The 25,376-nt window shown below is 42.1% G+C and overlaps 1 protein-coding gene across 7 annotated transcripts in view; it reads left to right on the top strand.

The window, feature by feature from the left end:
- The window catches only part of CACNA1D (calcium voltage-gated channel subunit alpha1 D), a 360,797-nt gene that overhangs the window by 176,416 nt on the left and 159,005 nt on the right, over nt 1–25,376 (top strand). For 4 of the 7 annotated variants that reach the window (XM_078152054.1, XM_078152055.1, XM_020970567.2 and 1 more), the window contains exon 8: nt 9,548–9,651. The exons of 1 other annotated variant lie outside the window; for it this stretch is intronic. In XM_078152054.1, coding sequence (XP_078008180.1) covers nt 9,548–9,651 — 104 coding nt within the window. Of the gene's footprint in view, nt 1–8,882; nt 8,987–9,547; nt 9,652–25,376 lie in introns of all 7 variants that reach the window. 2 more of the 7 variants (XM_020970566.2, XM_020970569.2) reach the window with 1 other exon arrangement.

The raw sequence follows: 25,376 nt of genomic DNA on the forward strand, positions 1-25,376 counted from the left end.
TAGCTAATTTTCCCTGAAATTGGCGGGGAGATATCAAAGTCCTGTTATTTTTATTTTATTTTATTCCTTGATACAGAACAGCCTAAACCACAGATGCATTTTGAGTCTCCATCTTAGTCCAAGTGGAATTAGCCAGGGCCCTAATCCTCAATTACTAGAAGGCATTTAGTAGGCGGTTACCTTTGTGAAGGGGCATTACTATATATCAGAGGCCTTCAAATGAAGAAGCAGCATCTTCCAGCAAGGCACAGAGCCCTAGGCATCGTCACAGCCAAGATAGCATGGCATGATTCTGCTGAGCCAGTAAAAAGACCTCTTTAATATGCTAGCAAAGAAATTTGGATAAGTACCCCCTTTGGCTCGCCTGATGGCCAGCAGTGATGGTAATGTATGTGCTCAGAAGGTGAATCTGAAAGAAATTATTCTCTCCAAAGTTTAGGTCTAATTTGATAAATGTGGTTTAAGCATCATTCAGCATCTTTCTTTGTCTGTCTTCCTACAGTATCTTGGAAGCGTGTCTGAGGTTGTGTGTATGTCTTGTGTGTCAGTTTGTTTTCTGTCATTTACATTTCCAAAGAAACTCCTCATGATGTAGAGAACTGTGTCTAGGGAGGAATCTAAACTACCTTTTGTTGGTTGAACTGAGAATGTGACTGTGTGTTGGGTGAAGAATCGGGCCAAACCAGTGGAGAAAGGTTTCCTCAGGGCACGGCCTGTTTTCTAGTTAGCAGCCTTCTGAGGCCTTGGTCACATTCTCTTCCTGAAGTTCCTAATAAACTCCATGACCCAAAGTCACAAGGAAGAAACGAAATGTTCTGCTGCTGGACTCGCTCCATCCGAACACGCAAACCAGGCTCTACTCAGACAATGCCCTGGGAGAAAACAACACGTCTTTTCATTTTACATTTTGCTTAAAGACAAAATGAATGGTTTTTCTTGGCTGAATTTTCTAGTAGAATGTAAGCTCTTTAAGGGCAGGGACTGTCTCACTTTTGTGTCTGTATCCACAGTGCCTAGCATAGGGTTAACAAATGCTTGTTGGCTGGTTGGTTAAGTCCCGCTGTCATCAAGGGGAATCATCATTGCTGATGCTACATTACTCAACCAATAGGGTGATTTTTGACCCTTCTGTTAAATTTTTTTCTCCTTGATTCTTTCTCTCTCTCTCTCTCTCTCTCTCTCTCTCTCTCTCTCTCTCTCTCTCTCTCTCTCTCTCTCTCTCTCTCTCTCTCTCTCTCTCTCTCTCTCTTTCTCTCTCTCTCGGCAATTGGGGTTAAGTGACTTGCCCAGGGTCACACAGCTAGTTAAGTGTCAAGTGTTTGGTCTGAGGCCGGATTTGAACTCAGGTCCTCCTGACTTCAGGGCCGGTGCTCTATCCATGGTGCCACCTAGCTGCCCCTCTCTTTGCTTCTTTCTTTCACTGTGGGCTTTCTGCTGTCCAACACTCAGTGAAAACATAATCAGTCTTAAAATTAGAGAAGATAAGAGGAAATTCCATGGGCTAGCAGCATCAGAAGGAATTTCCAGACACTTTTCTGAAAACCTTAAAGTGTTGCCTAAATTGATGGTAATTACTATTATTATTGTTAATATGACAATTCTATGGTGACTAATTTTACAATAATGATAGTATCACCTGCTATTTTAAATGGCATTTTTATTGTGGAAGAGTAGTTCTATTGTAGAAATCATAGCATGTTTTCTCTGGATCCCTTGGGGAAGGACAAATTATATAGAGTACAATGGTGATTTGCCCTGTCCCTACATCAGGATATGTCATGGAGCAAGGTCTGGAATTCAAGAATCTTGGTTCCCTGATCTGTGCTTTTTTCTTTGGTGGGGTCTCATACTTCTGAGAAAAATCAGTGAGGGCACTAGGACATGCAACTGCACACTGAGCTCCCAATGTGTTGTGAAATTTTCACCTTTTAGAGTATTGCAAATGAATGAGCAAATACTGGAAGGTATTCATTTTTATGATTCATTTACTTCATTTCCCTAAACTCATCCTACAACTGTGGAGGAGTGGTGGTAATAAAATCTGTCCAATTTTGAAAGATTTTAATGTTTTTAGGGACCAGAAAGATCATTTAGTCCGGAAGTATTAATGCTGTGGGCCATGCTCCCACAACTACTAAGTGTGGCCCAAACCTGTTTAATATCTAATTGGGAAATATTTAACAAAATAAATAAAAATACAATAAAACATATTATGTATTTTTCTAAGTCAAAATGTGGCCTTCAGGGATTCTTATGTACACTTTAGTGGCCCCCATTTCTGTTTGAGTTTAACACCACTGATTTAGTTTATGTATCCATTTTATAGATGAGACAACTAAGCCCTGGAGGTTCAGTTCTCTTCTTCCAGAGGACTTGTTATATATCATGGCTTCTTGTGTAAGAACTTAGGTTTTAGAAATGCCTGATTTAACAGAAAGTTCCAGCCATCGTTTTGGACTCACAGGATAAATGTGTTCACTCCTTCTGAAATGATGAGCTGGAAGTCTGATTTCATCAACAGTGTTATCTTCCTAAAATTATTAATATCACCCATTACTTTTTTTTTTTTACTCCTAAGGATAGAGCTTTTTTTTGAAGGATACACAGGAACAGGTGGAAATCAGCCTCCCCTCAGTACAAACTCACTGGCCCCAGAGTGTCAGCCGTTATTGGTGCTGTCTGAGCCTTAGCTCTCTGTGCTCTGGGATGTGTTTTAGGTCCAGCTAGTCAAAGGAATTTGATGACACATAAGACATTTCTGCAACTCTGGGGCAGCCCAGAGGCATCCAGCTCGGAGGGGATTTTATATTCTCTTAGGAGCCAAGTTGGAAAGTGTGGACACAGCTAATTTTATTTTTCTATGTTTGTTTTCTCACTGAGGGTAGTCCCATTACCAACGCATTACTTCTACTTGTCTAATTATATCAGTAGTATCAATTGGTTTTTATTTATAAGCAAAGTTTTCTGGATACTTCCTGAAAGAAGTAGACAATATATTTAAATGCTTAAGCAGATTTTTCAGCCATTTTTAATAAAGGGAATAATCACTAAGTAGAATAATTTCATATAATATATGTCCCTGTAGTGTTTTATCAAGCTCACATGTGCCTCAATTCCCAGAACTTGGAAAGTCATATATAGGTTTTGAAAAATGAAATACAGATGGGTTCACTTTGAGGAAACGTACTGTCCTCAAATCCAGGCTTTTCAAACAGTTTTTTTGGTGGGGCGGTAGATTGGAAGGAGGAAAGTGATAAAGAAAAGCAAAGATGGGGCAGCTGGGCTATTCACAGTACAAAAGAATTCTCCAATGTAAAAAAATCACTAATATGTTTCTTTAAGTAGTAAGTTCCTGAGGCACTCAAAAGTGTAATTTTATTTACAAAAAGTGGTTTAGCCTCAGAGGCAAGATGGCAAAGTGGAAATACCTCAGTAATCAGGAGTGAGGAGATCTTGGTCTTAGTTCCAGCTTGACCCTTTATGAACTGGGTGACCACAAGGAAGTGCACTGAATGTCTCTAGGTCTCTGTTTTCATGGCCTCTCTGGTCTCATCCAACTTTAGCCTTTTCTGACTCAGATATTTAGGAACTCCTGTGAGGTACATGTGAACATAGAAGGGAAAACTTGGTTGCTTTGACATATGGATAAGGTCAGCGTGAAACTCTTCTTCAATTATCATTTCCAGTATATGGGGAGACCACTCCAGAATCCGAAAGGCTGTTGAGCCAAAAGTGACATAGGCTCTATAGAGAACTTAACTGTGCTCCCTCTTTGATATTTGCAGACAATGGAGTGTTGGTTAATGAGGACTAGGATTTTCCCCATTGAAAATAGTAATGAGGTCCTGGCTCATGGAAAGCCCCCACATACCAACAACTCAGGCACACGGGTGACATCTCCCACTTGTCAGCCAGTTGTTCTTTTTTCCTGCAGTTCTTACACTCATTACACATAAGTACTCCTGGAATGTCAAGTCCCAACATTGTTTTAAATCAGTAAGAAGTCCCTGCAGTTGACCTTTGGTGTGAGCCATCATTGGGTAGTTCAGGACCTGTCCAGGGTTCTGAAATCAGAGGCAAGAGAGAATTGAACTCTGATCTTGCCTCCCAGACTTACTAGCTAGGAGAACACCGATAAGTCATATACCTCTCCGGGCCTGATTCCTCATCTGTAAAATGGAGATAATAAGAATCGCAGAATTCTAGCATCAGAAATGGCATTAGTGGCCATCTAGTCCAACCCATATCTGAGAAACTGTTTCCTCTACAGAGTTCCCAGAAGGGCCTCATCCAGCCTGTGCTGGAAGACATATGTATGGGAACCATTATCACCTGAAGCAGTCCACTTCACTTTTGGCTAGCTCTAATTGTTAGCAAAGGTTTTCCTTGCATTAAGCCCAGATTTGCTTCTTTCCACCTTCTGCCCATTACCTTGGTTCTACCTTCTTAAACCAAGCCAAACTAGTCCCATCCGTCCAAGGGGACAGCACTTCAGATGCTTGCAGGCAGTTCCCTTGTCTTTCCTTTCTACCCTCCCACCCTAAAACTTCTCTTTTCTGGGCTACACATCCACATTCTAAAGAGGCCATGAATTCAAGGCCTTTCACAGTCCTCTAGAGGTTGCCCTTCTTTAAGTGCTTTTCAGCTTATGAAAGTCAAAAGCTTATTTGGAAAACTGTATTGCTCATAACTAAACACAGTTCTTCAGATGTCTGACATGTTGTACTGTATTCTTCAACAGACACTGAGTGTCTTCTCTGTATGGGCCCTCTTCTAGGTGCTGAACCTGTGAAGGCCCAAATGAAATGGACTCTGCATTCAAAGGCCTTCTGCTATCCTCAGGGGAACAACATGGGCCCTGATCATAAGCAATGATCCCCTACTCTGGGTTTACGTGACTCACATCCACTCTTAGAGGCTGTTCAGAAATCATTCTTTTGGGATCATTTTGCCCTCCTCCCCCAGTATTCCTGGGAACCTTAGAGTATAGCTTTGTGTCTAAGTTTTGTCTCCACAGATATGGGCAAAAGGCCCCCATCTCTCAACCGTTTATGCTAACAAGTATCAAATATGAATATGGCAGATAGGTCTTTGGGATACTTATTTACAAGCCTCAGAGATTCATTGTCAGAGACAGTCTCTATTTGCAATTGGTAGTAAAAGGTAAATTTATGGTTATCTACTCTTTGAGTAACAAGTATTTTGTAAATGCTAAATTCTTAGAAGAGCCCAGGTTCTAGATGCTTATGGGGAAAAGGTATATGAGTCCTTAGTGATATAATCTTAACATGAGATCTTTTTTGATTTCAATTTTATTTTCAGATCCACACTTTCACTCACATTACCAGCTCCTCCTTCTTCCCACTGCTTGAGAAAGCAAGAAAAGCAGAGCCCCCATTACAAACATGTATAGTCAAACAAAATAATTCCCTGAATCTGCAATGTCTCTAAATAAAAGTCTTGATCTGCCCTCAGAGTCTTTCCATCTGGACATGGGTAGCACTTCAATCAGATTTTAAATGTGCAGAGTGTCATAAGTCATCTAGCACGCAACCCCTAATTTTACTAATGAGAAGACAGGGTCAGGAAGCTTCTGTGAGTTCTCCTAGGTCCCAGGTACTACAGGTAGCAGAGCCAGAGTTTGCACCCAGGTCTTCTTACTCAAGACCTAGAGCTCTTTCCATTGTACCATGTTGCCTCCTCCAGTTCCCCCAGAAACTGTGGCTTATAGGATGGTGCTGGGGATAGTTACAAGGAGAACCCATGGTGCACTTTGCCCAAAAATCTTTTGAAAGAGAATTCTTATTGAGCCTTGCTAGTAAGGTGGGAACCTAAAATTAGAGGTAACTTTCCAGCCAGGAAGATGTGAGATAAAAAGGAAGAAAGCTCAAATGTGGGCAGCTGTGGGAAATCACAAGAGCTCCAGAACATTGGAATCCTAGGATTAGGGCTTAGTCGTCCAGGCATAGGCACCTCTTCCTCGCATTGAGCCTCTGGCCTTTGCATCAGGTCACAGATGCTCTATGTTTCTGCACCAAACAGAGCAGCAGAGCCTATAGGGAAGGCCTGCCCTCTACTTTTCTGCTCAGATTAGTTTATTGAGCTTAATTAGATAAACAATTGTGGCTCAGCACTGGTTCCTTCATTACCTTAATTACCATTGTGAGATATTGCAGACTGATAGGAGTTCCATTAAGCATGTCACTTCTCATGTGTCCAAACAGGTGTTTCATAGGGGATTTAATGCCCTTTCCCTAGACATCAACAACAGATGCTGGGTTGTTTTGGTTGTTCTTATTTTCCTCATTTGGCCAACGTGGAACAATACATTAGCACCATACTGTAGAGGTAAAACCTGAGGGAGAGAGGAAAGTTTAAAAAAAACACATGCCTAGTAGGAGACTTTGGGGGAAGTATTCAGGTTTGATCGTAAGAGAGGCACAAGCAAGGTAGTCTGTACACTGTATAGAGTGGTAGATGAAGCTGGTTTCAGGAGGGAGGATTCAGATGTTTAGATAAATCCAGGCCTAATATACTGATAAAGTCTATTTCCTCTCTTTTGATTACAATGTTTCCTGTATTAGGCAAGGATCTATTCTTGCTTGACATTGATCAGCAACTTCAGGAATTTTCCACTTGGTTTTGAGCTTCAAAGTACCATTGTCCGTTTGCCTGTATCCTGGACTTCAGGGTAGCTCCAGGAACCACCCTGAGGATTCAGGACGGGATTGAGGCTGGCCTGAAGGAGCTGCTCCATTTGGTCCCAAAGGCATAAATGTTGCATCACAAAGAGGAGAGTAGCACTCTGCTCTGCCCCCTAGCATTGATGATGCCGTTTACTTTGCCTGGCAATATAATAAGAGCTTAATAAAAACTTGTGAACTGACTTTGCAGACCATTTGTGATCAGGATCATGGATTGGAGTGAGATGTGCCCTTAGAGGTCATCTCGTCCAGTGTCTTCACTTTATAGATGAGGAAACCAAGGCGCCAGAAGTGAAGTGTCTTTCCCATTGTCACACTGCTTAATTAATTGAGCTAGAATTTGAGCCCAGACCTCTTGGCTCCATATCTAGCACTTTCCAGTTCTCTCAAAGTGGCTCAGACCCTCTAGCTTCTACTGTTCCAAATCCAAGAATCAATGGGAATTCAAGGGTTCCTTTCTCCTCCAGAATCCCTCCTTGTAGATACAGTTCACATATTTCATTCAAGAATTCCAGATGGCTTAGAATGTGCAAGGAGCAGAGCTGTAGGAGAGAATTCTTTGGAAGAAGAAGGAAAAAATGTTTCTAGAGCATTCTCAATATCTTTTTGTGATGTTTGGAATCTGTCACTTTCTTTTCTTTCAAGCCTGGCCAAATCAGGTCCCAAAATGTTCCCAGGAAGTTCCCTGACAAGCATAACTTGGCCTTTAAGAGATGTTGCATTTTTGTCACAGTGTTAAGTTTTGGTTTAATCTAAATATTTTCAGTAACCCAGCTTGAAGATAGGGAGAGTTGGGGGGCAGCTAGGTGGCACAGTGGAAAGAGCACCGGCCCTGGATTCAGGAGGACCTTAGTTCAAATCCGGCCTCAGACACATAACACTTACTAGCTGTGTGACCTTGGGCAAGTCACTTGACCCCATTGCCTAGCAAAAAAAAAAAAAAGAAAGAAAGAAGATAGGGAGAGTTTCACAGACTCTCTGAGGTGGTAAGGACCTCAGTGACCATCTGATTCAGCACTGATGTATGGGGAAAAGCACACTCACTCAACACTCTATCCACCAAATGATCATCCAGGCTTTTGGCTTTAAGACCTCCAGGCAGAGAAAACCTATTACTTTCTGAAGCAGCCTATCCACTTGGGATTCACTCTCATCGTTAAGATTTTTTAGCTTCTCTCCATTAACAATTCCTTGACCTGTCCTCTGAGGCTAAGCAGAGCAATACCTGTCTCTCTTGACCAAACTTCAGAGACTTAGATATGCCCTACCTAAAACAAATATCCTTGAGAATATTCCTTAGAATCTGGGAGCTCCAGAAATGGGGTATTATGGCCCTCAATTACTAAGCGTCTCAGGCTGAGTCCCTTTCCCAAGGCAGCCGGGGGCAGCCACAGTGCACAAGAGTGCTGGTCCTGGCCTCAGGAACACCTGAGTTCAAATCTAGTCTCAGATACCCACTAGCTATGTGCCCTGGGCAAGTCACCTTACCTTTGTGTGCCTCAGTTTCTTGAACTGTAAAATAGGGAAAATAGCAGCAGCTATCTCACAAGATTGCTGTGAGGATCAAATGAGATGGTGTTTGTAAAAAGCCCTTGGCACAGTGCCTGACATATAGTAGATGCTATAGAAATGCTTGTTTTATTCCCTTTCCTTTTCCTCCCTTCAGGTAGAGGGTTATATTTGTGCATGCTAGGGGAAGAACAAAGATAGGAAGGAGGAAAAAAATTCTGATGATGAGATGTTGGCAGTCAGATCTTTGTATCCAATAATTACATTGTCATGAATTCAGCCTCTAACAAAAGCAATTTAGAAATTAGGCTGCAGTTTTTTTTCTTGGTCTGGTTAAAGGACCTTTTCTGAAACTGACCAATTAGTCCAGATCCCCTTTAGAAAGTTAAAAAAAACCCCTATTCTCCTGTCCTTCCATGTGTCCAAAGTCTGATTTTCTTGGGAAGTTGAATGTTGCACTCATCATTTCTGTGTGTGTGCTGGGTGTTGTAGTGAATGTGCCTTTGCTGCTATTGCTGCTGCCTCTCGTTCAAATCTTGGGAAATGTTTAGAAGAATGTGTAAAATTCTGTCTCTAATATAAAGCTTTAGCTTTTAAAAAATGATTCTGAATTTTCCTTACTAAATTCTGTAATAACCCACTTCTCTAAGCCCATCTTATTTCTTGCAGATGAATGATGCTATGGGATTTGAGTTACCCTGGGTCTATTTTGTCAGTCTCGTCATCTTTGGGTCATTTTTCGTACTAAATCTTGTACTTGGTGTATTGAGCGGGTAAGCGACACCTCTTTCATCATGAAAGCAGAGTCCCAAGGATAGTTGCCAAGACCACACAGGCATTGCTAAGTGGGGGCCATTTCAAGTGGAGCTTTCAGACAAGGTGCCATATTCAACAAATTAGACAGTATATGAATATAGAGTAAATGGTATATCTGCCTTCTTTCATTCTATCTAGACTTAAACTCTTGAGTTTTTTCAAAGGAAAACTGCCTTTCTCTGACATTTAGGAAGGCAAAGTTATAAAGATAATTGACTAAAATGTTTTGACAATGTGGTTCATAATTGAAGTTTTATCCATTGCCTTCCCTTTCTAGCTTTATAAAATGAACAGCTTAGTAACCATTGTGTCCCTTCAAAAGGGGCTGAGAGTGCCAACTTCTTGTTTCCCCATAGTCTCATTTTGAGGAGCAGAAGTGGCTTTATTGGGAAAGATTCAGAGAGGCCCAGGCCAGCCTTGGCTGGTGGAGGGAATGCCTGAGGGGTGTGGCAGCTGCAGCTGGGACTCTGCTCTTTAGTGACTGGATAACTTGTAACCGATTTCCTTACGTTTTACAGGTAAATGATGCAATAGGATGGGAATGGCCATGGGTGTATTTTGTTAGTCTGATCATCCTTGGCTCATTTTTCGTCCTTAACCTGGTTCTTGGTGTGCTTAGTGGGTAAGCAGCCCGATTATTGTTGCATATGCCCCTGAGCAGCGTGTGAGTGGCCCTTTTGAGTCTTCCAGCTGCTCAGCGGTGGCTTCTTTGCATGCCCTTTGGGTTCTTTTGTCACCTCTTCCAGTGTGGTGCTTTGGGATTGACATGTGGTTCCTCTGCCTGTATCTGTCTGTGTGACCTTATGTGTTAACAGCATTTGCCAGACACTATTGATTATATGAGGCACAGCCTGGAATGATGGACTACAAGTAAGCTGGCTTTTCTCCTCAATTGAGAAAAGGGATATTATCCCCTTTGAGAAGTCAGGTGGGTAAGAGGAATCAGGTTTTTTAAAATGACCCTATCATGGATCACAGATTACCCAGAATGCTTTTGGTTTTATTATAGAGGGGTAATGTGTTTGGGTTAGAGTGGAGCTACCATACAGACCTCAGTTTATGAGTTGGTTTTCTCTTGCTGCTGATTCCCCTTCCCTTCCCTTCCTTTCCTCCTTCCCTTTCCCCTTCCCTTTCCTGTCCTCTTTTCTGCTCCTCACCTGCCCTTTCCCTCCAGTTCTCTTTCTGCTTTTTCCACCTTCATCACTCCCTTTCTTTCTTAGCTACATACACTTTATTTTTCTCTTTTGAGAAGCTGGGTGTAAGCACTGTTAAAGGAACATTTTATATCAGAGGTCTCTGTTTTTGAAATGTATCCCTATTTACCTTTGTGATATTTAAGGCCATCTCCTCTATAGCCTGCCTGTCAGAGCTTCAAGACAGAGGGAGCCACCCACTAAATAGAGCACTGACTTGAAAGTGTGGGCCACATTGGAATCCATTCTTTATCATCACTTTTTGATATTGCAGCCATTGTTTTGTAAATAGGGGAGCCTCCCTTCTTATCATACTGGTGTTGAAGGCTGTGATATTTAATAACCACACAATCTTTCCCAGTCCTTAAAGGCAGCTGCTGTCTGTGCTGCCTTGCAGTCATTATCGTAGCTGCAGAAAAACTCCTATAAACTGGAAATCCACCTTGTAGTGTCTGGCTTGGGGAGCCTGGTTTGTTTTCATCCCATGTTGTTGTTTACTAGCTGGTGCCCCTCATTTTGGGGTAGTTAGTATATAGATTTGCTTTCTTTCTGAGCCTCAGTTTCCTCATCTTTAAAACAGCACTCATCATCACTGTGGATTGCAGGTGCCAGCATTGGTGTACATGAACGTCCTTCGTACAGAATCAAGTGCTGCTGTCCATGCTGAAAGCCTTCTCTTGGGATCTCCCGGCAAAGACTCCAGCATCATTTAGCCCTTTGTCCCTGACAGTGCTCCCAACTCTGGCCTTCATTAATTTTTCTGGATCTCCCAGACTGCCCAGTGCCTTTAATATCCATTGCCCCCACAATAGACAATCTAGAAGGTCACTAGCTTTTTTTTAGCCATAAGGATCACATGTGGAACTAATTAATCTTCCTAAGAAGGAAAATTTGTGGGGAGGGAGAAGAACCTTCCTGGGTCAGACCCAGAGGGCGTATAGCATATGATTCTCTTTCTAGAGGACAGAAGGTAAGACAAGAGATGCCTCCCTGTTTTTAGTCTTAGTTTGTGTATCTGACCACACCCCACTTGTCTCTGTGGCCTGTTATGGTTCTGTCCTGTGTCAGTTAGCCCAAACCTTGCTTTTCCTCCCTACCGTTATCACTGTGAGGGCAGCCTGAGGCTGTAGGAAGAGATAACGATGCTAGCTATGAACTTGGAGCACCTGGGGTCTAGAATCCTGCCCCTGGGACCTTGGGCTAGTTATTTCCACCTTTTAGGTTAACCCTAAAGGAGGGGCTTGGATGATGTGAGCTCTCGAGGTGTCTTCCTGTTCTCAGTCCCAGAATCTGGATCCAGTCTCCTCTGAGGACACCCAGCTGGGTGCACAGCAGATGCTCTTTGATTGACTAATCTATCTAGTCTGTTTTCCTATCAGTATCTTAAGAAAACAAATTTTCCTTTTTCTTAAGCAGCTCATTTGCCCAAACTTGGCCTTTTCCTGTATTTAATCACAGCAGAAAGAAAAACCAAGTAATTCATCATTTCCTTTCATCATTTCTCTCCTAGTAGTCCATATCTACCTCAAGTTATTGGAGAACATTTAAAAAAATTCTTATGACAGGTTTTCTGACTTGAGCACTGTATCTTTACGGTGTACTGCTAGTGCAGGAAGGGGCTGGAGACCTCACACAGTCCAGTGTCTTAATTTTACATACAGGAAACAGGAATCCCAAGAAGGGAAAGTTCCTCCGCCCAGCATGACAGAGGTGAAACCCAGGTATCACTTAGAGTCCATTGTTCTTTGGCAGCTAGGAGGCACCACAGTGATGGAGCACTGGGCCTGGAGTCAGGAAGACCTGAGTTCAAATCCTGCCTTTGATACTTACTAGCTGTGTGGACAAGCTGTTTGGCTTCTCTCAGCGTCAGTTTCCTCATCTGTAGAATGGGGATAATAGCTGCACCTAGCTCCTAGGGTTCCTATGAAGGTGAAATGAGATAATATGTATAAAGTGCTTTGCAAACCTTAAAGTGCTGTAGAAGTGACAAGATTTTATTATTGTTTCCACTACTACATCCAATTGCCCCAAGAAACTAGTTTTCATGGAAGTATTATTGCTCAACATCTTTTACTTTTTCTTCACATTTTTAGAACCTCTGTGTATTTAAATCATTCTGTGGAAGAAATTCGATTCTCAGGAGAGGGAAAATTACCTTTATTTCACAACTATAATTGCCAGATAATTCTGAATATAAACTACTCAGCCGTTCACCCTCACATTCCAAGAGACAGTGATGAGGGGGCAGCTACAAATTGGACACTGACCGCTGCATTTTCAAGTGTTGGCCATGAGCCTTCTCCTTGGGCTTTCTTGCTGCTCTGCTTGGCTACTCCCCAGTGCATTGCTAAGCACAGCCCCCAAAGGGGCGTGCCTGCAGACTCCAGCTGCCAGAAAAATGACCCTTGTCATAAAAAATTTCCCAAGGTACAGAGCCTTTGCATCACTAAAGTAAAGACCTGCAGGCTTTACCGAGTCGTGGTGCCAAGCCCTTTAGGAAGTACACTGTGAAATTGTCACCTGGTGTCATGCTTCCTCTCCTCTCCCAAGGAAGTGTTTTGTCACATAGATTTATTTTTCGTAAATTATAAGCTCATAGACTTCTTTAGAGCTGGATACAGCTGTAGGCATTATCTTGCATGACCTCCTTGTTTTATAGATGAGGCAACTCAGACCCAGACAGGTGAAATACTCAGTCTTGCAGATAGTAATTTGCAGAATCTGGATTTGAACCAAGCCCTCAGGTTCCCAAGCAGAGCCCTTTCCACTCTACTATGGTGGCCCTCAATTCAGTGTGTTTTGTTTTAACAGTTATGTCATTTTTCAATAATTAGAAACGACTAGAGGTATTTCAGACCCAATATTGGCAATCACTAGTGTGATATTTATCAAAAAGAACCCAGCTGTGATGGCTGCACAAGTGCCTCAGTTGGAACACATCAGATGAACACAAACTAGGCCCCCAGGTGAAGCCCAGGTGTGGCCACACACAGACCTTCTAGACAGCAGGCTCAAAACTGTGGTGTCCTGCTTTTTCCAGTGACGGCTGTTGTGACACTGAGGGATGGGGTGTGTGCTTTGGCCTCTGTTCCCTGTTGTACAAGGTGCATTTATTCTTCCTGCCTCTTTGTGTTGCCAAGTGGCCATTCCATGCTCTCTCCCTCTCTCTAACTGCCTTCATCTTGTGCACTGCATGTTGGAGGTGTGATCTGGATTTTTTTGATATGTCCTGAGACTGCTGATTTGGAGGGATTTTGGTTTTATATCATATTGAGTTTTAAGGTGAGTGACGTGCCTTAAAAACTTAGACTGAGTCTGCACAAGTAACCAAACAGAAACACTGACTGAGGCCTCAAGGAGAGCCTTGAGGAGATGCTAGAACAGAAGTTCCTAGGAGGAGCTGCAAAGCTGTGGGCTTTCATTGCAATTTTTCATCAAGTCATCAAGAGATGTTTCTTATACCCAGGAATTGCAAACCATATAGGATATTAGTCGATAGCTAGGACAGTTTATGTTTCACTTTCTTAAATCAGCTTTTTGGAAGCTTTGTGGTTATTCTGTTTTTAAATTCTAGATCTTATTTGCGCTTAAAAAATGTTATTGACGTGTTTTGTTTTTACGTGGCCTATATTTACTGCATTATCCTCCGCTCCCCCGTCCTATGTATCCCATGTAACAAAAATACCCAAAAACAAACATACCTTTTTTTAAAGTGAATGATGAAATTCTGACTTAGCTCCTTCTAATTACTTTTGACAACACTAAAGTAGAAACAGTAAGAGAAGACAGTGGCTTGCCAATGATCAGCATCTTGATTGTGTTCTGGGAATGTCAGCATGATGACCATCTGAACCTGCATCTGCCCCAGAACACCAGGGAAACACATTAACTTTCAACCACAGCCTTGGGTCACTGTTGAATAGATATCATCACGTAATTAGTAGTTTGACCTAATAGAAGGAGCTTGTAACTAATTAGGAATACCAGCTAATTCAGTGGCATGACTAGACCCTTAATCTGTTTTACATATTTATAAAATGGAGACAATTCCATTTGCAGACTATGTTGGCCAGCTCTTGGCTATGCAAAGCTTAAAAAGTACAGTGAATTGTGATTTTTGTCAAACTAAGAAGAAGGAATTCACATATAAGGAAGATCTCCCTAATTCAGAGTGGGGTGTGTGTGTGTGTGTGTGTGTGTGTGTGTGTGTGTGTGTATAAAAGGCAGAACTGTAAGATATCTTAAAAGAAATATAACTCAGTAAACGTCAGAGGTTTAAATGAGGTGGACCCTGCCTTTGGCATCGGGCACATGCACACAGATAATCACAGTACGAGGGAGGGAGTGAAAGAGGCAAGAGAGAAATCCAGAAAAAGGCCTTCAGGCTTGCCAGGCAGCAATATGGGCCCAGATTTGTTGTTTAATAAGGATTTGTCATGACTTTCTCAAGGCGTATTAAATTGCTGGAGAAATTGTAGTGGAGAAAGTGGTTGTAGGGAAGACCCAGGTGTGAAGCAATGGCAGGATAAGGAGACATTGCGGTGACCTCGTAAGGCTTTCGAGGGAGTAGTAGTCTTGAGTGGTTAGTGGTTGTAGTAAGTATGAATTCAGGTAAGTTCATTTCCATTTGTAAGCTCCTAGTGTGGGTAAGGCTTTGGGGAAAGAGAGACAAAATCAGAGCGATTTCCTGCCATCATATAGTTTACATGCTACTTGGGGGAAGGTGGGGAGTATGAGTGTCAACTGAGAAGTCCGTCTCAGGTAATTTAAGGAGAAAGATGAATAAAGGTTCCTTGTGGCAGGTGCTTCTTGAAGTGAAGGAAGCTAAATGTTCTAAGAGATGGAGGTGAGGAGAGTGCATTGTAGGCACTAGGGGTGGCCTGAGCAAAGGCCATAGGTAGCAAGTGAATGAGTTTGGCTGGGACGTAGGATGCATGAAGTCAGCCATGGGTCTGTGTGCCAGGTACTATATAGTAGGCACTGGGGATTGAGACCAAAAATCCCAATCCCCCTCCTTGCCCTCAGGGAGATTATGTTCTGTTGGGGAAGATAGACATATATAAATAGATATAAATATGAACATTGTTAAATACAGGTAGTTTGGGGGGTTGGAAGAGGCACTGGCAGCTGTGGAGGATCAAGAAAATCCTCCTGTAGGAGGTGGTAGTTGTCGGCCTGGAGAACTCTAGTAATTTTATGATACAGAGGTGAGTAATGAAAGGGAATGCTAGGCCCTAAGCCCTAAAGGCTGGAGCCTGATGAGAAGGGCTTTCAGTGTCAGGGTTGGGAGGGATATGTGTGTTGTAGAAGTGACAGGGAGCCACCAAGCAGCGAGAATGAGGTGAGAGACTGAAGAGAAGAGATGGCTGTCAGAAGAGGGAGGGGCAGAGTTCAGGGTCCTGAGGCTAGAACTGTTGAGGGTGATGGTGGTTAGAGATGGCTGAAGCCAAGTGGAAACAGAGGCCATGTGAGTTGGAGAGGTTGGTGTCCGAACAGGACAGTGTGTTGAATGTGGAAGTTACTGAGGATGAATGCAGGATTTGGGGTGTTCACAGAAGCTCAGAGTGCTTTCTTTCTTGAGAAAGGAGGGAAAAGGATCAGGAGGTCAGCAGATGATAAGATTTTTAGGTAGATCTAGAGAGAGCTTCAAAGGGGCAGAAGTTCCTTAAGGATTAAGGGCATTGGGAGAAGTTGGAAAAAGCCCTGGGGAATGAGAATTAGGCCCAGACTCTGTGTCAGGAGTCTTCAGGAGAAGGCTAGGTTTATGTGAGTGTTGGAAGATGAAAAAAGTATTACATGAAGAAATCATAGATGAAGGGGGCAAGTTTGTTAATGATAGAAGTGGAATATTCAGAGATTGCAGCAGAAGGGGATGGCAGATGAGAGGAGGCACTGGGGAGGACCTAGAGATGAGCTGGCTAGGGATGAAAGGCAGGTTTTACTTGAGGTAGTAGTGACCCTTGATCAGCAGGAGGTGGCAGTGTGCTAGCCATAGCGAGTTAAGACTAAGTAGGGAGAGGCCTAATCAGCCCAAAGATCCTAATTAGAATCATAGAGTGAGTCTATGCTAATAGTGTCTCCAAGATGGGATCTCATTGCAGTTACCACTTTCCTAATTTTTTGGATCCTAGAATCTCAGGGCTTTTTAGCTTTTGTAAGTTATTGAGTTACGTGAACTAATATTTATCAAAATATGCTATATTATACCGAAGTATACTTTTAATGGATAGAATAGCTTGTAATTAGTCTATATGCATATGATACACACAGATATGTTTTGCTAATATGAAAAGTGCTGAGAAGATAGGATAGGACCCGGTTGTGAAAGGTGTGTAAACTAAAGAGGGCAGCATATATTTTATCCTAGGGAGTTATGGTAGAGAGCTTTGAAATATGATCAAGTAGGGAGGAGAGCACCCTGGTGAGATCTATACTCAGGGACTCCCTTTGAGGCAGGGAGACTGCTTCAGAACCTGTTGGGGGAGGGGCTGAGGCCCTGACCTAGGTGAGAATGGAAAGAAGCTGAGGGCTGCTAGAGATGCCACAGAAGTAAAACTGGAACCATGAGGGCTGAGGAGCCTGCCACCATTGGAGCCACTCCCTGCTTGTTACTCCAGTGCTAATTGTTACGTTGAGCTTGCCTCTGCCTCTTTGGAATGCCCACCTTCTGGCTCTCTTCTTCCTGATACTGACCAGGAAACAAATGGATTGATGTACTGCTGCTCAGATGTCACAGCAAGACTCCCATGATGACCAAATGGTAGACGTCTGTTCCCAGATTTAGCTGGTTTGTCTGAAGTCCATGGTTTGCCTACGGGTCTAATAAGCCAGAGATAATTGCAGCACTGAGAGATCTCGGTTCTCAATTGTATATGATGCCTGAGGTCTGATTGGGAGTGAGGTTCTCTCGTTGCCTGCACAGTGGGATTGTGAGGAGCTTGGGGTCCCTTGAAGGAAACGCCTAAGTCAGCCCTCTGGGAGAAGAACAAGTGAAACAAATTAGATTTAAAATCTCTTTTAAGTAATACAACAAATCTCCTCTTTTAATATACAGATCACAAATATACTTTAAAAATAGTGAACTTTCTTGTTGCTGAATTAAAAGCTGTCTGCTGTAGGAAATAGCCAGGACCCAATGCCATTGGTAAAATGGTACTGAAGCTCCCAGGCTTGGGAGCTGCACCTGAAATCAGAGCAAGTGGAAAGTTTTTGCTGATCCTTGTTTCCCTGACATATCTTTCCCTGGCAACAACAGTGGACAGATCCAGTAGAAAGTCCTCACTTCCTCATTTCAGCACTCACTACACAGCTTCCAAACTCCCTTAGCAAATTATTTTACCAGAGTAGCAAGAACCTTTCAAGATCTCAGATAACTTTAGTCCCACTGGCATAGCTGGAACCACACTCAGCAGCTTCACTCCAAACTGTCGCCGTGTGAGTTTCATTAGGCCTCTTCGTAGTGTATTTCTGATTCATGCTTTGATGGGAAATGGAGAAGTTGCATAAGGAATCCTTTTAGGAGGTCAGGCTACTACATTATTTAAGCCCAAATCCTGGAGAGAAAATTTAAAAATTAATGATTTCTCACCAATGTGTGCAGCTCTATCTCTTGACAAAGCCACTAAGCTAGGAATGATCCAAATTAAAGCCATAATTTTTCTGCACTACCCACATGATAGGTGGCATTTGCAAGAGCTATTATATAGTCACAGATGAGAAGAGTGTTTTACGGGATTTGTCATTTAATTCCTTGAAAGACAGATTGGCCAATGTTGCATAAAGGGACTATTAAATATGAAGTGGTGCCATGCATGTAGTAGGTGTTTAGCTTAATAAAATCACCAACCATTTCACCCATCATTTCTGATAAAATTTAACTACAGCATCTTGTTTTAGGGAGTATAAATGCTTACAGAACTATCGTATTACCCTAGAAAACCTATCTTTCTGGACAAAGGAAGATTTCCTTTGTTTTAAAGTTCAACATTGTCCCTGCAACTAGATTTTCGTTGTACTAATCTAGGAAATCTAGACTCCTGAAATGCTCATATTCCCTTCAGGAATGTTGCATTCATAAGTTGCAAAAAAATGGCACCCAAGAAATGCTCAATAACTGCTCTGCCGGAATCTATGACTTAGAAGCTACTATGCTGCTTTCTTCACAAATAGCCATTTCAGGTTGCTGGTATAAATTTAGCATCCATGAATGAATTCATAACTTTCTTTTAGTATTACAATTAAATTATTGGAAAATGTAAGCCTATTATCACTTCTTGGAGACTTTGCAGTCACGCAGTTCTACCTTTACAATCTGTCTGCTGTCCCCCTTACCAAGCTTCTAGCCATTTCACCATTTGCCCCAAGCACCAACCACTCTAGGAGTTTGCTTTATTCACCACCTTATTTCATTTACCTTCTCTTACTCATTTTGCCTTGCCGAACACTTTCTCCTTTCCTTTCTCCAGTCTTCCTTTTCAAGTACTGACTCATTGATTCTATTCGATACCACTTCTTCTATTTTAACCTCTTCTCACAGAAGCCAGAAGTAGAATCTGGATCTGGAAATTGTTCACTTCACATTTTTTTCAATTTCTCCCACATTTTCCTACTCCAGATCCAATGTTCACCCTTCTTCACAAATCCAGACTGCTCCAAATTACCTATACAACTTCCTTCTTATTTCATGCCAGACCTTTTCCCTTCTGCTCCTCCAGTCAGCTTTCATGGAAAACTGAAGTCAGTTCCCTGTGGCAAGAAGGAATCAAGTTAAACATATGTGTGATAGTAGAATTGAAAGAATATAGGTTGGGAAATTAGGAGACCTGTATTCTGGTCCCATCTCTTCACTTAAAATTTTATGAGCTTGGGCAAATGGTTGACATTCTTGGGCCACAGTTTCATCCATAAAATGAAGGGATTGTACTAAATGCCCTCTAAGTTTCTTTCATGGGAGTAATGAAAGATAATGTCTTACGCTGATAAATTTACATGTTGGAGGTACCTTAAAGATCAACTTAACCTGCCCTCCTCCACTACTTTTTAAGATCACGAGGTCCTCAGAGGTGAAGCAAGTTTTCCAAGGTCCTCTTACTCCAAAACCAGTGTTCTTCAGTGGTGCTATGCTGCTCCCATGAAGATCTTTCTGCCAGGGAATAAAGTCTTCCCATCTATTTGGGACAGATCTATTGGAGTTACATGTGAAGGTTGACGGATGAATATTATGGTATCTGGAAGCCTTTGTTCTGATGTGATAGACTAGGAAGAAGCATAACACCTATTTTGGTTTCTTTCACTCCTTTCTGATTTTCATTTTGGAATAATGGCTGTCTTGTTTGCCCATATCTTCAGCAGAGAAAGAAGGTCTCCTAATTATTGTGAGAATGTCTCTGTGAAGTTTCTTTACAAGTTTGAAGAGAAATCATGCTAAGATTAAAAAGTTCTTCTAGTAGGCATTTTTCTCCAATCCTAATAAATACCTCCTGGGGTGAGCACACCTTCCAAGACAAGCTTGATTTTTTTTAAGTCTGATTGTCATAAGATTTTGGTTCAGGATTTAAGGATAAGATTTTAATCCACAAAGAGCCAGATCATTCCTTCACAATTCTCCTTTGAAATAAATCTTGGTAATGAGCCAAGGCATCCTTCTGGAATACTTTGAATCTTAGAGCATTCTGGGACTTTTCAGCCACCAAAATCAGAAAGGTTTTATAATTCTCAGAAGTGTATCTTGTATCACCCTGGGTTTGACCCAGTCAAAATTTGATATGATAAATCACCTGTCAAGGAGATTGGATTTTTGGGAGAGCTCTGTGACCTTTCCTTATAAGATGTCCCTGGAAATCTGAATTTCAGAGATACATAGAAGGGTTTCTGGATAAATCTGAGCAGTTGCAACATCTTCCTCCCATATGCCTTGCTCTCAAAAAATCCATAGTCAAGTATTTATTAGGCACCCATTCCCAACATTTGGCTCATTCAGAGTAGAAATCAAAAGAAGACATGGAACCAGCCCTTGAGAAACCTACAGTCCAGTTGTGTCAGAAATACAAATTGTGAAGAATGTAATCATAAGAAAAGCACAGCACTGAATTCCAAAAAAAGTAATTTGAACAGTATCTTTTTTTTTTTGCTTAGTACTATGATTTTACTGGTATATAGAGCACTCTTACCTGATGCAGAAAAACAGCTCATTTGTTACTTAGGATCTTAGATAAAACTGCCAGAGATGCTTTAGAGGTTGAGTGCTCTTTAACGTTATCACTCTGCTAGGGTCACGTAGCTACTGCATGTAAAAGTCAGGATTTTAACCCTCCATCCACTCTACCTCACTTCCTCTTAATGGTAAGTTCAAAGAGTAGAAAGATTTTGTGAAAAAGTGGGAGTTGAACTAGACCCTGCAGGAGGAACAGCAGGGTTTGGAGAGGTGAGGAGGACCTGGGAAAGGCCTTCCAGTGAGGAATACTGCGTGAACAAAACTATGGAAATCTGAATGAAAAATAACATATTCAAAAGATAGTGGATGGGTTGGTCCCTTGAAAACAGAGGCACATGTTGAGAAGCAATGAAGATAGGGTTGGGCCAGATAATTGAGGATGAAGACCTGGAGAGCATTTAGGAGACTTGGCCATAACGTAGGGCTGAGGAGAAGAAGGCCTCCAGGGTGGAAAGTAGGGGAAAGATGTGAGGAGAGAATTCGTTATCAGCTGCTATGTCTAGAATCTCTGAACTCTCCCAAGCATTTGTTCAATGTCTGCAGTGTTCTGAGCACTGGGAACCTCAGTGCTGGGGAAGTAAGGACACAAATGAAGTAGCCTTTGTTCTTAAAGATGAGGAGATAGTTTCTCTGGAGAAAAATAGGTACAGAATAAGTATATGTGAAGAATAGACAAATTAAATGTAGCTTGGGGATCAGGAAAAGCTTCACATACAAGGCAGCTCCTGAGCTAAGCCTTGGAAACCCTAGGGGTTCTGAGAGTCAGAAGGTGAGAGGGAGTGCATTCCAGGCCAATGGGACAAGCCTGTAGAAAGCACAGGGGAAGGAGATGGAATGGTGACTATGAGAATCAGCAGGAACACTGATCTGGCTGGACTGGATAGTGCTTGAAAGAGAGTAGGGTCGAATAAGGCTGGAAATGTAGGCCAGGAGCAGATAGTAAAGCAGAAGATTTGATACTGGATCTTAGAGGTAAGAGGAAGCCTCTAGAGCTTGTTGAGCTAGTGAGGGACATAAAGCTGTGTTTGAAAATGATCCCGTTGGCAGCTGTGTGGAAGGTGGACTGGAGGCAGGGAAATCCTTAGGCAAATATGCAGTAATCCAAGCTAGAGAGGATGAAGTGCTGAAGTAAGCTGGTGAATGTGTAGATAAAGAAAAGGAAACATATATGAGAGATGTTGTGGACGTAAAATAGACAGCACTTGGCAAATGATTGTGTTCAGGAAGGGAGAGTGCAGAGACAAAGATGACTTTGTGGTTGTGAACCTGAGATCTGGAAGAATAGTGATGTCCTTGACAGAAAGAGGGGATTTTAGAAGAAGAATGGCTTGGGGCAGCTAGGTGGTGCAGTAGATAGAGCACTGGCCCTAGAGTCAGGAGGACCTAAGTTCAAATTTGGCCTGAGACCCATAATACTAACTAGCTGTGTGACTCTGGGCAAGTCACTTAACCCCAATTGCGAAGGCGAAGAAGAAGAAGAAGAAGAAGAAGAAGAAGAAGAAGAAGAAGAAGAAGAAGAAGAAGAAGAAGAAGAAGAAGAAGAAGAAGAAGAAGAAGAAGAAGAAGAAGAAGAAGAAGAAGAAGAGAAGAAGAAGAAGAAGAAGGAGGAGGAGGAGGAGGAGGAGGAGGAGGAGGAGAGGAGGAGGAGGAGGAGGAGGAGGAGGAGAGGAGGAGGAGGAGGAGGAAGAGGAAGAAGAAGAAGAAGCAGCAGCAGCAAATCCTGTGGACACTTCAAGAACGATGAGGGTTGAGAAAAGAGAAAATGCAATTGAGAGATCCTAGGTAACTAGAGAGAGCAGTTTCTGAGAAGTAAATGTGAGATGAGTGATGTGAGTGGAAGCAACAAGCGTAGAGAATTGTCTAGAATTCTGGCTTTAAAAAGGAGAACAGATAAAGGGTAACCGCTGGAAGAGCTGTTAGCATCAAGTGTGAAGTTTTTTAAGGAGGAAGGACATCTGAGGTTTGCAGGCACCAGGAAACAGACAGAAATGAGGACAAGATTGAAGGTTAGAGAGACTAAGGGTGATTGTGGGCCTGTCTGCCACGGGAGATGGGAAGAATAGGATCGAGTGCAAACCAGTCAAGAGAAGAATTACTTCGTTATTTGAGATTATGATAGAGAAGGAGAGAATGAGGGATGATGTCGAAGGGTTTGAATATGTAAAGTAGGAGAGTACCCAGCTTACATCGAATGGCCTCTTTACTTAATTAAGTGTGAGAAAAGGTCTTGTTAAGGGGAGAAGGAGCCTGGGGGAGGGTGAGAGCTCAGTTGAAATCAGGTTACATAAATTTGTAGAGGACCATTCAATGCAATTGCATGACTTCTTCCAGCACTGTTGAGAAGTATTTGATGTATCTTATTTGAAATACACGACCATTCACTCCCCCAAAATCTTAGTCATTCTTTTCCCCCCCATTGAGTTGATATCTTCTTCTTTTCAGTCAGGAAGAAGGCATTGCGGATGAGAGGGAATCCTAAGTTCTGAGGATAGTCTTGCTCCCCATAGCCAGTGTATTGGCCAAAACATTCTTGGGCCTCATTATTTTTCATGCTTTTTAACCTTTGTTTTTGGCTTTGTTTTGTTGGTTCTAAAAAGCAGTTGGTTACAAAAGAAAAATCTGGAGTCTTCCAGATATTGGTGTCTCCTGCCTCTTTATACTGCTAATAAATCCCAAGATGGACCCGAGTGATGAGCACAAATCTAAGCACAGTGGTCCTGGGTGATTCTGATAAAGGATAGCCTACTTCCTATCCATCCTTCAGTCCATGATGAATGTGCTGAGATCCAGGGAGTTTATTCTTTTATCAGTGCCTTTTATCAGATAGTTTTGTATTTACATGGTAGAATTTTAGGAGAACTTCCTAGAAGAAATGAAGAGTACATTGTTGTGGCTTCCAGGTACATTTGACCAAAGTAAACCTCCCTTTCTCCTTGGCTTTTTTTAGCGCATGTTTCCTCTCTGCATGCCATCTCAATTGCTCCCATTAGGTCCATAGTAGCTAAGGTTCAGAAGACACTGAACTTCAGACTTCCTAACCAGCAGCGTGACCCATCCCAATTTGTTGGTACATAAAAATCATTTCCCTGGGGTTCCATCAGACAGGCTGTTTTTATGAGCCAGACTGCAGTGGCATACTTCCCTTTTTTCTCTTTGTAGCTAGAGAACTGAAAATTTTAGTTATGGTTGCCTTTGGGACCAGGAAACAAAATTAGAAAACTTTGTCTTTGAAAATATCCTTGTGGTTTGTGACTTGAGTGATATTTCTTTAGGGTAAGGTTTTCAGGGTTCTAGTGATTCAGAAACACTCATGGTGAGTGTATGCTCAGAGGAACTGGGATAAGAGAAATTAACCTCTGTATGTTTCCGAAGAATATCTTTGAAGAGTGCCCCGCACTTCCCCCCGCCAAGTAAAATAAATGATAAAGCTTCATTACTTTTTTAAGGCTTCATGTGTCTTAATGTTGGAAGGCAATTTTTATTTTTGCTAGAGATTTTTCTTTGTGTAGCTCTACGAGCCAATCTTTTAATGAATTTCCCCATAAAACATCTGGTTGCTTGTTCTGTAATAGGAAAGCATGGGCATTTACAGAATGCTTTTACCATGTTACCTCGTTTCATCCTCATGACATGAAGTGAGGAGAGACTTAGGTTTGAAAGCCCTGTGACTTTCTAGCTCTGTGACCATGGGCATGTCACTTAACCTTCTGAGCCTTGGTTTTCTCATCTGTAAAATGAGGTTAATGATACTTGTATTAGACATTTCACAGACTTGTGAGGATTTACTGAGATAATTTATGTAAAGCCCTTTTCATATCTTAAAGCACTATATAAATATTAGCTATTTTTATTATTGACTTTCTCAGCAATAGCAAATTCACTATCACTAAAGCTTTTCAAGCAGAAGTTGGGGAAGCCCTCAAGATGCTTCCTGCTCAGCTGTCCTCTGAAGGCCACACCTGCACTGAGCCTCTGGGATCCTAAATACCCTTTGTGAGCAGGCACCCAAAGCCATGACCATCTGTCCATCTGCCTCAGGGGCAAGTGGGCATTGCTTCCCTTGGAAAGTTTCCCTGTGTGCACCCTTGTACAAAAGTTGAATGAAGAGACATTTAGATATTTGGATGCGACACTGAGCTGTCATGAATCCTTCTGCTGCTTTCTTCAGAAGAAGAAATAATCCTGCTCTGACAAGCCTTATTTTCTCCTGTGCAGAGCACAGGCTGATGGGGGAAGGGGGGTATTTTTTGCACTTGAAAAAATAAAAAACCAAATGATCTGTCACAGTAGAAATAGTTGGTTTTGCTGCCAACAGATCAGGAGTAGAGTACAGTGTCCTCAGAAATGGGCATAGGAGCTTTCTAGGTAAAAGGTGATCAGATTTTTTTAGCAATTAGAAGGTTGTAAGAAGATAGTATCCCAAGATCCTCAAAGTCCATAACTCTTTGCCCATGGTGTGACCACATACAATGAGACATCTGGGTCCAATAGACATTGTTTGGGTGAAAGAAGCCAGGACTGTCATTCTTTCTGAGCTTGTCCAACTGCTCAGTGGTCATGTCTTCATAGCTAATAGATGGTGACAGTTAAGAGACAGAAAAGATCAAAATAAACATTAGCATTTCTCAAATGCAATATGGTGGTCGTGAGGGTTTTCTCTGCTTGAGAGGGAGCTTGGTGGAGAGGATAGATATCTAGACCTGGAGTCTGGATAAACCTGAGTTAGAATCCTATCTTTGATGCTAATTAGCTGCGCCACCTCCCCTCTTAACTCCTGTTTCCTCATCTGGAAAGTAGAGATAATCAAAGAGTCAGTCAGGCCACCAGTCTGAAGGTTTGCTCTGCTACCCTTGAACACTGTTTGATAGAAGGAGGGGGAGGAGGAGTAAACATTTGTATAGTGCTTACTATGTGCCAGGCCCTGTACTAAGCACTTTAATT

The sequence above is a fragment of the Phascolarctos cinereus genome, unplaced genomic scaffold (genome assembly GCF_003287225.1).
Source record: "Phascolarctos cinereus isolate Bilbo 61053 unplaced genomic scaffold, phaCin_HiC Scaffold_4;HRSCAF=312, whole genome shotgun sequence".
NCBI classification, from domain to species: domain Eukaryota; kingdom Metazoa; phylum Chordata; class Mammalia; order Diprotodontia; family Phascolarctidae; genus Phascolarctos; species Phascolarctos cinereus.